This window comes from Gambusia affinis, linkage group LG08 (assembly GCF_019740435.1).
Source record: "Gambusia affinis linkage group LG08, SWU_Gaff_1.0, whole genome shotgun sequence".
Taxonomy (NCBI): domain Eukaryota; kingdom Metazoa; phylum Chordata; class Actinopteri; order Cyprinodontiformes; family Poeciliidae; genus Gambusia; species Gambusia affinis.
The window spans coordinates 9006693-9022717 of NC_057875.1; the positions used below are offsets into that span (position 1 = coordinate 9006693).

The 16025-nt window shown below is 36.6% G+C and overlaps 2 protein-coding genes across 6 annotated transcripts in view; one reads left to right on the forward strand and one right to left on the reverse strand.

Annotated features, from left to right (window-relative positions):
* Positions 1 to 7337: 7337 nt before the first annotated feature.
* c2cd4a (C2 calcium dependent domain containing 4A) lies at positions 7338 to 9251 on the reverse strand. Its single transcript, XM_044124507.1, has 2 exons — positions 9149 to 9251; positions 7338 to 9053 (listed from the first exon to the last, which is right to left on the reverse strand). The coding sequence occupies exon 2, from the start codon at positions 9026 to 9028 to the stop codon at positions 7682 to 7684; it is 1347 nt and encodes a 448-aa protein (XP_043980442.1). The 5' UTR covers positions 9029 to 9053; positions 9149 to 9251; the 3' UTR covers positions 7338 to 7681.
* A 3531-nt stretch (positions 9252 to 12782) lies between these two features.
* Positions 12783 to 16025, forward strand: part of tln2b (talin 2b) — a 96734-nt gene continuing 93491 nt past the window's right edge. For 3 of the 5 annotated variants that reach the window (XM_044124214.1, XM_044124216.1, XM_044124218.1), the window contains exon 1: positions 12784 to 12976. The gene's annotated coding sequence lies outside the window, so the exon portion shown is untranslated. Of the gene's footprint in view, positions 12977 to 13076; positions 13317 to 16025 lie in introns of those variants that run through there. The other 2 variants (XM_044124217.1, XM_044124215.1) reach the window with 2 other exon arrangements.

Sequence of the window (16025 nt, forward strand, 5' to 3'; positions counted from 1 at the left end):
AAAGTAAAAACCCTCAGATTGGGTATAGTGGCTCTCAGTTTGTTGCCCTCTGTATGTAGAGTACACAGGTCCCAGCTTAGCAAAGGCAATAAACATGCAGATGGACGTCAGCATCTTTTATGTGGCTTCAATTTGCAGTCTGGGACACAAATAATGAACACATCCTGTGGCATGGAAAGTAACCATAAATTAATTCTTCATAAAGTCCAAGAACATCTTGCAATGAAAAAGAACTAGTTAAAAGTCCAATGTCACAAGGATAATAGCAGTAATTTAGTAAATTAATGAGGCAAGAATTAACAAGAAGTTTCAAATGAATTAATTGTTATGTAAGTGAATTGGAGGTTGAGGTTTTTAGCCTCTCAATTCTAACAAATGCCTCCAAAAAGTTCTTAATTTAAAAACAGACCCTCAGGCTAGAGGCAGATAGGTAAATTGTAGTGCAATAGACAAAGAAAATTAGATGTGTGTAGTTGCAAAATAGGAGCAGAGAGAAAACACTGCTGCACTTATTTGCTTCAGAATATAAAGATTCATACACCAATTACAGGTAAATATTTTAATACATTGGCCTATTTTGAAATCAATTAATAATCACTGTTGAATGACTGAAGTAATTACAAATGTTCAGTGCTTATTGGCCCATTAGTCCATCACAAAGCAACACAAAACAAACAACCAAACTCGCACACTCACACACAATTTAAAGAGACCATTTAAAGTTTAACTAACAACCATGTTTTTGCACTGTCTGGTTTCCTTTAGAACAGATGCATAGGAAAAACATACAACCTTCATTCACATAAAGCCTTGGTCAGGAGTTGTACCCAGGACTTTCTTGCTGCAAGACTAAAGGGCCAACCACTGCATCACCGTGCAGAAGTTTGTCTATGAAACTAAGATGGAACTAACTCTTGGCCTCTGGAAAAAGACCAAATTAAGAATTAGAAACAGTATTTTTTTTAACCTTAAGTTTTGGGTGGTTTCCCTGATTAAGTCTATATTCTTTTCCAAGGTAAAGTGTTTCCTCTGTGCCAAGGTTTGGTAAACCCTTGTGTAAAAATAGAACATCTATTTGGTTTGTGTTGATCAGTTACCAAGAGAACCAATCTGGCAAACAGAAACCCATCACTTAGCCATGTTTACCTCTGATTAAATGGAAAGATTATACAAGCAATTGGCCATCTCTCTTATTAGAAAAGCTCCAACCAAATGTTTTAATTGCACCCCTTCTAATATCATAAAATAATGCACCATGCTCGTGTTCTGAAGAGACTATTTTCCCAATTGGTTTTAAATTACACAGGTCTTTCAAAATTGTATAGCAGCAAACTTAGTGTAATATAGATTTTAGGTGGGCAGGCTCTTGTCTCCTTATTCTTACTTAAGTGTGATAAAATTGTAAAATCTCAAAATATATTGAATCATAAAATGTTAAATTTCACTAAATAATAAAGTTTCTATGTAAGACATTTTTCCTACCATAAAAATATTATAAAAAAAACAAATGTTTGTATATGTTTTTTTAAATGTCTCAATATGTTTAGAAATACTTAGTAAAATTATGAAATCTAAAAATTATTATTTAACATTTTAATCTATTATATATTGATATAATAGATTATTTTAGCAGTTATTTGATTATGTGTTTGAACCCATCTTTGTTTTACCTTTCAAACGCATCCTGTAGTATTTTTTTGTAAACATTTATATCAAACTCTATTAATCTCTGTCCATACAGACAAAAAAACCTGTTTCAGAATAACGTGTGGTTTTGCGTTTTTCATTCTCAGGCCCCTCTTATTTTTGTTTTTTAAGGTGCTCTTGACACATCTATTGATAGCCTACTTTGTATACTAGCAGCAGCAACATGACGAAGGCTAAGATGCACCTGAATTAAACAGACAGGGACAGACTGTATCAACTCGTGTCGAAATAAAAGCATCTCTCACAGGAAAGGCGGGATCTCCATGGTTTCCCCCCAGAGCTGGGCCTTGTTGCCATGGAAGTAAAAGGCGCTTCTGAATGAGGAAAAACAGAGAAAGGCAAGCAGGAAGTGTCTTCTTTCTTTTGTATGTTTAACATGAATGTGTTTTTGCACAATTCTGTCATATAATTTTAAGAAAAAACAGCGTGAAAATTGTTGTACACATTTACATAACATGTCACATAGGTTTCTAAGTAAATGAGGCAGACACTGTACAGACACATGCACTAACACAAATCCTGTCATGATGGACTGTTTACTTAACTGTGTAATGGCCATTTGGACAATATTACGCCATGCTCACGTTGATCTCAATGCAATTACCCATCACACCAGCATGTGCCTGTTCCTGAGGATGATCAGAAAAATGAGAAGCTTGGAGTGGAAGGGGAGGTTATAAAGTAAGACAAGTTTATTTGTATTGAACCATTCATACAAATGATAATCTAAAGTGCTCTGAGTGAAAAAAAATGATCAGAGATTTTTAAAAAAGAATGTATTAATAAAATATTTAAAAACATTGTAAAATTTAAGTCTTATATAAACAAAAGAAATTTTGAAATGTAAATTATTTAAGAAAAAATAAACACAAACAGCTTGTTATTTGTCCTGCATGGAAACTGAAAACAGTATTGGTGTTTAGCCTTATTTTTAAAAAATCCAACAGTTTCTGTACATCTCAGGTTTTCAATGAGTTAGCCAGTCAGGCATATCCAGGTATTGCAGTTTCCTGATTATTATTATTTTTTTTAATCAAGACTGAAAAAGACACCATTGCAATAATCTCACTTATTGAAAAGCATGAACACATTTATCTGTGTCATGTTCCGACCGTAAAACCCATCTATCCATCCATCCACCCATCCATTTTCTTACATCCTTATCCCATTGGGGTCAGGAGGGGTGCTGGTGCTCATCTCCAGCTGTCAACAGGCAAGAGGCAGAGTACGCTCTGGACATGTCACCAGTCCATCGCAGTGACAGTGAAACCTTTATCAAAATATTTTTAGGAATGAAAATATTATTTTCTACTTTAGTAAGAAATATTTTGTGGTTGTAATTTAGGTCTGCTTCCATAAAGGAATTATGGTTTCTGGTATGCCATGTGTGCATTGAGTCTAGCTCGAAGACCTATGCATTTTTTGGAGCAACAAAAAATTTGTTCTGGCTTTTTTTCCCATTAAACAGGAGGAAATTCTAACATATACATTCATGGATATGAACACACAAGACTGTAGTGGACAGTAGTTATGTGGTGAGACTAAAGAACTATATGTGTAATCAGCATAGTTATGGTGAGCGATGTGGCAGTTCTTCACAATCAGAACAAGAATAAAAGTGGCCTGACAATTGAACCTTGTGGAACCTCACAAGGATGTCTGCTTTATGATTACCAAATAACACAAACCAACTGCACTGAGCCAAACAGAATATGAACCAGTTTAAAGGGCTTCTTTAAAAAGGGAGGAGAGAAATTATAAAATGCTGATGTAGCCTAATTTTAAACATTATTAACCGCTCCTTGTCTTTTCTAATTCAATGTGAGTTTTTAATGAATTGTGATGAACTACTTTTCCTTGCCTAACCACCCTTGCACTCAGACAGCTTAAAGTCGACTTAGCCTCAGTACTTCGGCAAGGTTGAGTGAGTCTAAACACCTTTGTTCTGTTTGTATAAGTCTCATCTGATGTGAAGAGGTCTGAGCTACAGAATGTTTGGTTGTTATGTACTAAAAATGTCACGCTTGGACTGTGCTCCATGCAGTGCCTGAGGTCATTGAGTGGCTGGTGTAACACAGGGCAGGTAAATGATGGGTCTGCTACGTGCAGAAGCCCCACACTCTGGTCTTCTCCTCTCAGTAAATAGAGAATGTCTGTACCAAAAATATGTTAGGCTGGAAGAGCAAATTAATTTGATAGTTTTATAAAGCAGATGAACAATCTTCAAAAATATAGATTAGATTGCTTGACTAAGTATTTATATAAAAGGAAATAATTTGAGAGAATGTATTATATCATAAGACTTGGTGAACTAGGCAGTGTTTATTTTTTGCCTTTCAGTCTGATCTGGTTTCAGAGAACCTGTTATTAAATTTCAAAGTTAGGATTTAGTTAAAAGAAAACAAAAGCATAGATTGCCTCTTTATTACTTGCACTGGTTATGTACTGAGGACCATGTTCGTTTGAATAAAGAGGCCATAAAACAGTGACGCAATGTACCTAAAACAACAATGAGTCAGAACACCACCACTGACATCATGGAATAAGCTATTCTCTCTGAATCAAATAACCACATTTACGTCTTACACTGTAGCATTTTGTACATAGGTTAGTTCAGACATCAGATTTTTATAAATACAAGTTCTAAGAGAGAATTTAAATTATAAGGCATGTATATTCCCTATTACCACCCCCCTGAGCTTTTTCATCTCTTGTTACATTACAACCACAAACCTTATATTTCAGAGAATTGTATGATATAGACCAACAGAAAGGAGGACATATTGGTGAAATTGAATGAAAGTGGCACGTGAATATTTTTTTAAAATAAAAATGTAAACAATGTGCTGAGAATATTTTTTTCCATGTTTTGTTTTGTGGAGTTTTCATCTCTATCTGTCTTCGCATTAACTCCCTAGCTTCCTCTTCCCTGCTGGGGGAAATTGCCACTTTTCTATCAAGACCAGATTTGTAGACCACATGACTTTCAGATGTCCAATCAAAAGATTTTTCCATCTGAGCAGTAGATCTTTTCAGCTCTGTTAGAGTTAAGGTCTCTTAAGTCAGGCCAGTCGAGCTATGTTACTATAAGTTTGCAGTTTTATCAAATTTTCTCTATTTTTTGAACCACCACATGTTCTCTAAAAAACCCCTGAAACACTGGTAGAGCAGCTGCAGTTGTTCTACTGTAGCAATGTACACAAGTAGTTTCTGTTTACCAGGTGATTTTTATAAGGTGATTTTTAAAAGTAGTTGGTTGCAGATGTTTTATTTATGGCTGCTATCTTAGACTTCTATTGATTAATTACACACAGACATGATGTTCAAGCCTTTTTTTTCCCTGTTAGTCGTGATGATTTTCCACATACAGCTAATGAAAGTGTCAGACTTAGAAAAAAGAAGAAAGTCATGCAAAGAGCTTAGCAAGGAAATGAAAAACATCAAGTTGACCATATTTTACTAGATGATGCCTGAATATTCATAATCTCAAAACAAAAATGGAAAGAATAGAGAGTAAAAAGAAAAGTAAGATCTTTGCACAAATATTTCTATATTATTTATTCTATGTTTGTAAAAAAAGAAAACAGCCAGAGGAGCCTAAGTTACATTGCTATTTTAATATGAATACATTGCATGATTTTAACATTAAGTAATATCTTGCAGTTTGTTCTATTTGTGCTTGGTAACAAAGCTGTTGTGCTTAGTTAAAATAAATCCATGCCAGAGAACAAAATAAATTAGCATAAACTGCATGTTTTGCATTGTGTTGTTATAACTTCATATGTTTATTAACATTTCTGGACTAAAGTAGGAACCTGAAAAAACAGAAAACAAGATAAGGGAGCAGGTTTAAACAAACAGTTTCACGTAGGAAGCTGTAAAATGGAAACTAGTGATATGGTAGGAGAAGGAGGTAGCATATCATTAAAAGAAAATATTTCCATTTTAAGAACCTATTGAACCTACTGGTTATGCTGCAAGTTGGAAGTGGAATGGGTTCGCAGTATTGAAGGATGTTTTTAGGTTCTAGATGTTATCCAGCTTAATGTGCGTTGTAAGCATGGACAAAGGGTATAAATGTAGAGTGAATGTAACTAGGCAACTGTTTGAGGACATTTGAGACAAGCAGGCATACTTCCCCTCTTCAGCTTTTACATTCAGGACACAGTTGTGAGGACACAGTTGTTTCCTACATATTTAACAGAGATCATCGACACCTGAAACTACAAAGAATTTTGCAAAACTGCATAGACATGGCTGCATTTTTAAACTCAGAAGCAACCATAACATAACTTTTTTTTTTTTACTTTTCCACAACTTATTCTTATTTCACCAATCTTCATGAGGCTATTTATTCTCTAATGTTGCCTTTACCCGAGGCCTTCGTAGATATTCACTAATTAGGTGACCTCAAAAGCATTTAAGGATATCAGAGTGAAAAAGTTTCAGTATAAATGCAAGTCACGCTTTTTATATTATTTGTAAAACCTCTAGAAAACCATGTGTCCTTTTTCTTCACAATTGTGTTGTTGTTGATTAATCCTGCTAAATCACAGTAAAATATTTGTAGTATCTTTTTTTCTTTTCACTTCAGACCAAATAGTAATGTTCTATCGATGTTAGTCACACCGACGTGGAGAGGAAATAAAAAAGGCTTTACTACTTTAAGATTTACTATTACAAATCCCTTCAAATCTTATCAGCGGTTGACCAGATAGCTAGGGCTTCACGTCATAAACTTTCATTTATTACCGGCTGTTTCACAGCTGAGTCAATAGTGAGCACAAGTGCTGGGCAGCATAAATTACCTTCACAGATCAGGAAATCTGTTAAAATGTTAAAATGTTTCTTCAATACAAATTGCTTCTCAATATTAGCATTACAAAACACAAGATCACTATTTTACTTGTAGAAAACAAACATCTTATGTGTTTTTCATAAGTTAAAGATCCATACCAATCATCAATGGTTAAGAATGAATAAATCTTTTAAACCTGATCTTTAGGACTGATTAAAAATACCCTACTCACACAATTAAGACCCTCATCCTTTGTCTTCATTTATTTTTTTTGCCATTGTTGTAAAAATACATCAATTCATCAAATGCATCTAGTTTTTTTTGTTGTTGATTTTTTACGTCACTGTTCAAATATTTTGCGTATCTGGTGCATTCGCCAGTCCATTTTTAGAGCTTTTCTACGCCATAGGAAACCTTTTTAACCTTTAACTAGTTGCAGCCATTGCAGCTGATTCTTTTGAACCTGATCTTTATCAGTTAAAGCAGCAGGATATTCTCATCTCATGTGGATGACGTATTGGTCTGGTGAATGTGGTTAATAAGTGTGGAACAGAAAGGGGTGTCCAGTTTTTAGTATTTTGATTTAATTAGTTAAACTCTGGGCATCATTTCACTTTTAGAAAATTAAGAAATTGCTAGAATAAGTATCTTATTTATCTCAAAGCAATATATTCCAGTACATGAATAACCAAAAGTTATGTTTTAAACACCAAAATCCTATGTTTAAAGGTTAAGAAAGTATAAATAATCAATAATAATAAAATAAAATAAAAAACAACCCTGCAAGGTTTCTGGTTTCTCATGATATTTTAATCATTTGAAAGGTCAGGAAGTAAACAACAGGCTTAGAGGAAATATGAGATGGTTGCTGTCTGACTAAACAAGCTGGTGATGCATCCTCTTTAACAAACCATCAACTCAACATTTGCAAAATATTTCACTTAACCCAGAGAGGCAACATTTTTTCAGTATTCTAATGTTTCTATTATTTATAAAGTTTTGTGTTGAAAAAAAGAGATAATATATATGAATACAATTGTGTTCTACTCTAAAATAGATTCAACACAAACATCCTGTGTGTTTTTCATAGTTTAATAAATACAAAACTGATACAGTAAAAAAAAAGTAAAATAAATAACACAAACACAAAAGTAACCCATTAAATACGCAGTTAACCTACATTGTTACGATACTTGAAAGAGGGAGATCACAGTCACCTAGGAGACAGTCTCTTTTGAGGGTGCACATTTTGTTCACCACTTTAAAACGAAGTGATCTCTGGCTAAGATCTTCCTCCGAGATGCCGTCAAAGAAGAAATCTTCATTGAATATTGGATTGCGGCTCTTTCTGATGACCGTGCTGCGCTGCTTTTGGAGTTTGCCAGGGACTAGCGAGAGGCTGACACTGCAGTTGATAATCTTTGGATCAATAGAAAGAGGATAAAGGCCCTCAGCGCTGATCAGCCGAACACGCAGTCTTTGGTTATCTGGACAGTACTCTGCTGAGAGTCTGAGACTGCCATCTTTTCCTACAGGCACCATTCTTTCCTTCATCGCCCTCTCTCTGTGTAACGTCAAGTCCATGGGGAAGATGTTTGGTGGGGCCAGACTGTAACTGTTGGACAGGCCATCACCTAACCCTTCAGAGGCTCTCCTCATGATATTTGGGCTGTTGTCTGTGGAGCTGCCTTCGTCTGTTGACAGGGAATTGTTTCTGGACACCATTGCTTTTCTTATGTTCCTTGAAAGCAGCAGTTCATGGCTCAGTGCTTTGAAAAGGGAAGACTTGGCAGGGCACCTGGACAGCAACGGGGAGCTGAAAGGTGATGATTCAGTGGAAGACGTCGTGTCGCTGTCCAGAGGGGCCTGCCAGTTCAGGGTGCAGCTCCTGGGGGAGAGCTTGGAGGTCAGACTGTTGAGGCTGAATGAAGAGGGGCAGGAGGACGGTGAGGCAGAGTGGGAAAATTTAGAGCACGTACTGGAACGACTCCTAGGCAGTAGCAGAGGAGAGGAGCCTGGATCAGAATGGAAAATTGACTCTTTTCTCCTGGTGTGGGGGCTCTCTAGTAATGTGCAAAAGCCGTAGCTGGTCTGAGTTTTTGCCAGGTGTGGAAGGGACAAGGCGGCCTGGCTTTGGGGATCGGCGTTAGTGTTCTCCTCATCGCTGCAGCCGTCACAGGGACTTTCATCCACACTTTCTACCTGAATAATGTGATGATTTAGCAGCGCCTCATGAAATGTTACTTCGGCCTCTGGTTTAGCCCTCTCACAGGAAGGCACCTTGATGCGAGCTGTTCCCTTTTGCTCTGAGTTCTTCATCTCCTGCAGGGATAAAATTGTTGGTGGGATGCAGAATTCTGGGATATTGTCAGGGGTGATGATGTTGGGACAGTGAGAAATCCTTCTGGATTTGTCTGTCTTTTCTCCCAACATGATGTCACTGATTTTGAAGCCGAGCTCTGCTGAAGGCATAGGCAGGTTTGATCTTTCTACTGACGTGCGAATCTTTTCTACCACCCACATGGGTCCTCTAATAGAAGGCAGGAAACTGCAAAATAAGAAATACATATTGTTTAGGTGCTCTCAAATTTTGACCAAAACCATAGATTACTGTTAAATACAATCTATAAAAGTCCTTCCTACCTTATATCCTGAAAATAAAGATAATCCAAAAGGTCGTTCCAAATTTAGAGCTGAGAGTAAGAAGTTCTCTTTGCAGCAGCTGGAGGGTTGTGACAGCTTGACGCACGAAGATGGTTTAAATGAAGCAGGATGCCAATAAATCTCACACACACCCCTTTGGCTGCTTAACCAGGATCCTCCCACTTTCCTTTTACTGCTGCTGGTTCCCATGGAAATGTCCCAATGGCAACAAAGCTCATAGCCCAGTAGTAGATACTGTGCTGCTCAGTCTGACAGGCCCTAAAAGGGCAACAACCAGTTTTGCACAAATGACGGAGTTCCAATTCATGTGTGACTTTTTCCTGTTTTTAAAGGGCGTTCAACCTCTTTTTGTGAACTTTAACAAAGCAGTCTGCTCTGATAACAGTTTGGAACAGTTTTTTTTTTTAAATGTACCACATAACATTTAGTAAGAAATCTAATCCATCAAACCACAGGTTTATAAGTCAGCAGTATAACAAGATTTGTTTGTCATATTTTAATTAGAAATGAAGCCATTGCCGTGTTTGTTTGCCATTTATTTGATAAATTAATTTTAACTTTAAAAAATGTTAGGCTGGGTCATTACATCATCTACACACTACATGTGTTTTGAATATTCAACATATGTTTCTATTACATTCTCATGATTCTTCCCAATATGATTTCGGCCTCAGCCAACTTGAAAGTAGAAAAAGTGTAAAGATGACAGAAAATCTGTGTCTGCACAGTAAGACTGTTAATATAAATAAATGTAAAAGGATGTGTGACTGGAGTAAATAACAATCTTGCAGACATTGATCGCTCACAAACTAAACCGAATGAGAATCAAAGTAAAATTTAAATTAGGAAACATTTTTGATAAGCTGGGATAATGTCAGTAATCCTTAAAAAGGAAAAACATTAGGTATTAGAATTAGGTATAGATGTATTAGTCTTGATTTTTTTTTTCATTATATACTGTTAAGGATCTTCATTGCAAGTGGCAACATTCTTAAACTAAATGCTTTGCTCGCACGGATCAAAGTATGAAAAACTAGAGAAAGATTTGGCTGAAATGTCTGTCACTCAAATGTTTCAGTTTTTAATTGGATATCTAAATCACCAAAGATAAAACCTATTTTTTTTCTACCCAATGCTGTTTAGATTTCTAGTCCTTACTGGAAAGTATGTCAATGCTGCCCTCCTCTGGTGAGACATAGAACAAATTTTACAGGATAAACATTGCTTCCATATACATAATCAGTTTTAGAGTGTGGACATTGGCAAAAATTCCATTTTAGCTACAGGACTAAATGTTTTGCACTTACAAAGTATATTTTGCACATCATCAAAATTGTACTACTGTTTATCATTTATATGCACACACTGACGCAGCGTTTTATTCTATTTGAACAAAGTCCGTCTATGCAAAGAACATTTTATTCTCACCCATGCAAAGATAAGCATGTGCAGGAGCCCACGACTGGATTTAAGTGCATTTTTGTTATCTAAATAAATAGAAAAGATAGAGGTAAAAGCTCCACATTGCATAGCACAAAGTTCAAGTAGAGTATCTTGGTTACCAGGTGTCACCATCCAGTAAAGGGTTACAGTGATGTCAGGGGCACCAATGTACCAGGAAGGCATTCTAAATGGGGTACTTCTCAGAAATGTTTTCCTATCTGACCACATCTCATCAGCAATTCAAGTGTACTTTAAAAGCCTCTGGAAAGCAGAGGGCCATGAGATTATCAGAAATGTAGAGTGAAATTGTAGAGACTCCATTTGTCTTTTACTCTTATTATGATCAATAAATAGAAATAAATGTTACTTCCTACTAGATCTCACTGCTTTCTGTTGTCATCAGAAGATTATATGGCCTAAAATAAAATGTACAAGTAGTTAAAAGAAAGCAAAGGTAGGATCCTTATCATAATAAGACATTAGAATATGAACAGTTTAGCATGTGTTCTTAAAACATGTCATGCTCCCATTTCCAAATCCCATCTTCCCTCCCGGTATGATCAGGTCCGTCCTGGTTGTAAGTGCTGTCAGTTCTCCTTCAGATGGCAGTATGGGCCCAGGAAACGGCAACAATGTGGAGCTTACAGAGTGGGAGTAAAATTATCAATTAACAGCGTTAATTCAAATTCATACACTTCCATATTTCACCAGCTAAGGAATATTACCTTAATTAATGTACACACTAACTGCTTCATCTTCATACATATTTTTTGTTTCCTTACATCACCGTGTAGTAACCATATTGATTTTATAATTTGCAACCTGGCAGCTGTTTTACATTTGTTCACTTCTTTAATGTGCTCTTTGTTTTTCAGTATTGCCAAATTCTTAATAAAGCTGTTGTAATTCACATATTGTTAATAATTATGTGTTAGAAAGTGAGTCTGAAATTCTGATTTAAAAAAAATTGCTTTAAGAGTTTTAACATTAAAGCATAAATCAAAGACACATGCTGTTTTTTCAGTTATAATTACGGGGCAATCATCAGAGAAAATATATAGTGATGGAAAGCGTTCAGCTGCAACTTCACAACTTGTCTTCTGTACCTACAAACCCACGGTTGATCTCACATCCGGCTTGTAGCAGACTCTTCCAAAATCACAACAGAAACAGGGTGTATCATCATCGTTATGGGCTTCGATAATGACGATGATTCTTCTTCTAAAGGTTTTGTTGGCGGTTGGCAAAAAAAACATTGGTTTGATGGTTAGGTCACAAGCATTCACAGTTAAAGGTGGAGCAAGTACATACAATATCCCCATGGGACATTGTAAGGGATCCCAGACTGATATTAGTCTGTCAGAGTCTGAACCACACACAACAGTCAGGGCAGTATTTAGGAGAATATGGATCCCTGGGAACCACATGCTTCTTCTGCTATTTCCAACACAGTGATGGTTAGCATCCACTAAAATTATTGTCTACATAAAAACACAGCTGTACTTAAGTAGTTGTATACGCACTTTCTTAATAGTTTAGTTTAAACACGCAACCATTTTAAAAAGGTTGTTATTTGTAGCCTACAAAACAATGAACCCAACTGTGTTAGTAACCACGCCAGGTCATTGCATCGAGTCACAGACTTTGCAGAACTCCTTCCTTATGAACCAACATCTGGCAAATGTAGGCAGGTGATTGAATTTATTGATTAATTTTGCAATGAAAGGGGTCACATATGAGTGACTCCAACATCATTGCAGGCATTTGTTGACTAAAGAGGTTGTGCTAAATTCATGCTTAAATGACGTAGCATGGGTACATTAAAATAAATATTATCATTGGAGTAATACTGTTGTAGATGGCAGTAAGCGGCCCCCCGTGGTCAAAGTCTGCCCAAGGCCACATCAAGCATCAGGTAGGCTCTGGTTTTACTCTTCACACACTGTTGAAAGGTGCACAAATTCAGTGTGCTTTCAAAATAAGAGTCTTTTGTTATATCAAACTATCGTGTCTGTGCATTTACGCGTCCGTGGAAATTTTGTGTGGATAATCTTATCTTCGGCAGCTCATCTGAATCAACAGCGCTCACAAAGCCATCCTGATCCTACAACAAAATGTATAATAGTCAGAGAAGGAGGACGAGAGTGACGCCGCTTCCTTTTCTCCGTCGCACAGATATGTGATCCGATTTAGTTATTTATTTATTTTTAGCCCCCATCTCTCTCCACTGTACGATAAGCGAGGAGGGGCTTGATGCCGTGTAGGAGGCAGGCAGGCAAGCCGTGCTGCTGACCCGCTTGTGGTGTGTGTCGCCTCGCCTACGTCCAAGCCAGCTCGCATGCTGTAAGGAGTGAGAGTCATCAGGTAAGATGTTTGCATTTGTTTCCCTCTGAAATGCTTCGCGGCGTCATTTTTGAACCTTGGCGTTTGTCTTTAAAGGTGCTCTTCCTCCCGAAGAGGTCTCACTTACAGGGAGGCGTTCCGCTCGGCGTTGGTTCAGCAGAAGCGCTGACAGCATTTCATTTTTAACAGCTTGCAGACGACCTTTTCACATTAAGAGAGAGATGTTTCCCAACTCGTTCCTCTTTTGCATTTAATATCGGTCAATCTGTCTCATTTGACGCGTCATGAGAAGCCTGACAAGTCCGATTTTTTTTTTCTCGCAAAATATGTGCTTGCTGCTTTTGACATTGACAGATAAGAGGTAAGAGGATGGATGTGCGACTTGTTTGTAAAATATTTCTTTCTCAATTAGACTAAATGATTAAGTAAAGCTACATACTGGCCAGCCTCAGCATCCTTGCGGCGCTCTGCATGGAAATGTGCCTTACAGTAACTCGGACTTGACCTGAATGTTATCTGGCTCAGTTCTACATCAAAGCTGACATTGACGTGTGTGAGATTAGTGAGCATGCAGGATGTGACCCTGATCGTTTACTGTAGACTAATCAAAAATATGGGCGGCATGTTAGGATTTCATCCTGGTTATAAAATGTTAAATTCTAATAATGTATTCCAACAAGAATATATAACTGTTTTGGAATGGTATTTCCATGTTTGAAGAGGACACTCGGCTGATTGCTGATTTCCCCAAAGATACCAACCAGTAGCAAGGTTGTGTGTCCTCTAAATATTGGCCATCTCTCTTGACACAAAAGCCCATGTGACATGAGGATGTGTTTTAGTGCTTTGATGTGTGGAGAATTCAAACAGGTACAGGAGAGTAAATGTTATCTTCTTTTACTCTGGGGTGAAAAGGCCAGGAAAGAAAATCATACATAAATTGAAAATTGTGTAGCTGCATCTCAATGTTTGAAGTGAGCATGAGAATGAGTAAGAGAGGGGATTTCAGTGACTTTGATTCTAGACTGGCTTGTTTGAGTGTTTTAGAAATTGGTGATCTACTGGGAATTTCACCCATTTCCTTCTAACTCTTGAGTTTTCAGAAGTGATCTGAAAAAGTAAAAATATAATAATGTTATATATGTGTATACATGTATCTCCAGTCACCAATGATTGGGTAATGTTAATTCAATATTTGGAAGTGTGGCCACCAGGGAATGAATGATGAATGAGTGTGTTCACATCTTCTGCTGCCATTGCTAAGACTACAACTACAGGCAGACAACTATTCTAAAACAGCACCAAAAACTGACATCCTTTTTCACAACTCCTCTTCCTATTCACTGATTGGCTGGGTTGAAATTCAACTGGAGAAATTGAGCTCAGTGGGAAAAATCCCAGACAGAGCATTGAAGGGAGATGAGAATTGAGTAAGAGGCAATGGTCAGGTTTTTTTTTCACGTATCAGCTGAGCATTTGGATGCTGGATGCAAAGCTGCAATGGATGCTGTTTCAGCAGCTAGTGTTCTAGATTGTGTTGCACACTACTAATTCTTAATGCTAGACTCCTACCTGAAGTGCAATTCCTTAAACTGCATGAATTAGTGGCACAGTAAGGCAACTGGGAGTGCCAGATGAAATCATCCACATGCTTCCTTTTAGGACGATAAGCTAGCGTTTCTTTGTAGTATGTGAAGTATATATTTGTATGCCCCTGTTCACATTTCACAATGCTTGGTCATGTCTTATTTAATGTGTTAATGCACAAACTGTTTCTGCTGTAAAGTCCACACAGACACAGTCTGTATATCTGATAAAGGTAGTACCCATGTGAATGCTAATCTTAGCGACTGTTCAAGACCAGCGCTTCATAAATTTTCTATTTGAGTACCCATTGACAAGTGACATTTATTCATGACTGTTGTGAGCATTACCCATGATTCAGGGGTCACCAATGTTTCTTTATTTTTATTTTTTTTTTACTTTTGCTAAATTACTTTCAGTATGTATGATGCAGTTTATAGTCATGGTTTTTCTTAGTGGGAATGCAAACAAGTGGAAATTCTGTCAAACAAACAGATAGGATACATGTTGTTACATGTTGTTTTAGAGGAAGGTCTGATCTGCACATCTACCTTTTTGTCAGAAAACAAAGCTGGTTTGATTGCTTGTTTTGATTGCAGGATAAAATTTTGTGCATTGTTGTTAGACTTGTCATATGCTAACTGTGTGTTGGCTTGTTTGTATTAGTATCTTGTTTTGTTAGATTTTTTTATTATTTCCACATAGGGGTGAAACCGCAATGCTGACTGATAATTGAAATGAGCAATACAATATATTTAGGAAAATTAATGATAGCCTATTCTATTTAGTTTCGCCTTTTAAAAAAAGAATGGACTGTGAAAAAGCTAATATGGCGTCTTAAATTCAGGTGTAGAAAATATATGTTTTTAAGCTCAAGACATGCTAGTTTCTAAATCTGAATTTAAAAGGCAAACATAAAATCTTTTGAAACACCTTCAAAATTAGTAAGCATGGTTTTCCTTAAAAGATTAAAACAATTTTAAAATAACCCTCACTATTTTTATTTTTGCAAACATCTTGAATGCTTGTTGATTGGAGTGTCAAATGCAACACTTATTTTTCATTATGAGAGTCTTTGGTTGGAACAAAGGCATCTACAATGAGTTTACCCTTTCATAAAATACTTTACACAGATATAATTAGAACACAGAAACACCAATATCACAAGCTCAAAAGCAGCGTGCAACTGCCAGAGGCAACTGGCAATCACTAGATGTTCACATGATTAAGATTGTCAGTTTATAGGTCAGCAAAAATAGAAAAGTTGAAAACTATTGTTTAAGCTTTTGAAATGTTAAATCCAGTAATTTTACTCACTGTTGATAATTAATCAAAGTTGTTGTCTAAACTGTATACCATCCTCATTTTGAGGATTACTAAAGAGACCTTTTTGTTACATTCTTCTTTTAGTTTTAAAAAATATCTAACAATAGATTCACACTTTGAATCTATTGTTGAATATACTGACAAAACAAAATAAAATAAT

Coding starts and splice junctions, on each gene's coding strand:
- c2cd4a (XM_044124507.1), bottom strand. CDS start 9,028: ATGTGGGTGGTAGAAAAGATTCGCACGTCAGTAGAAAGATCAAACCTG.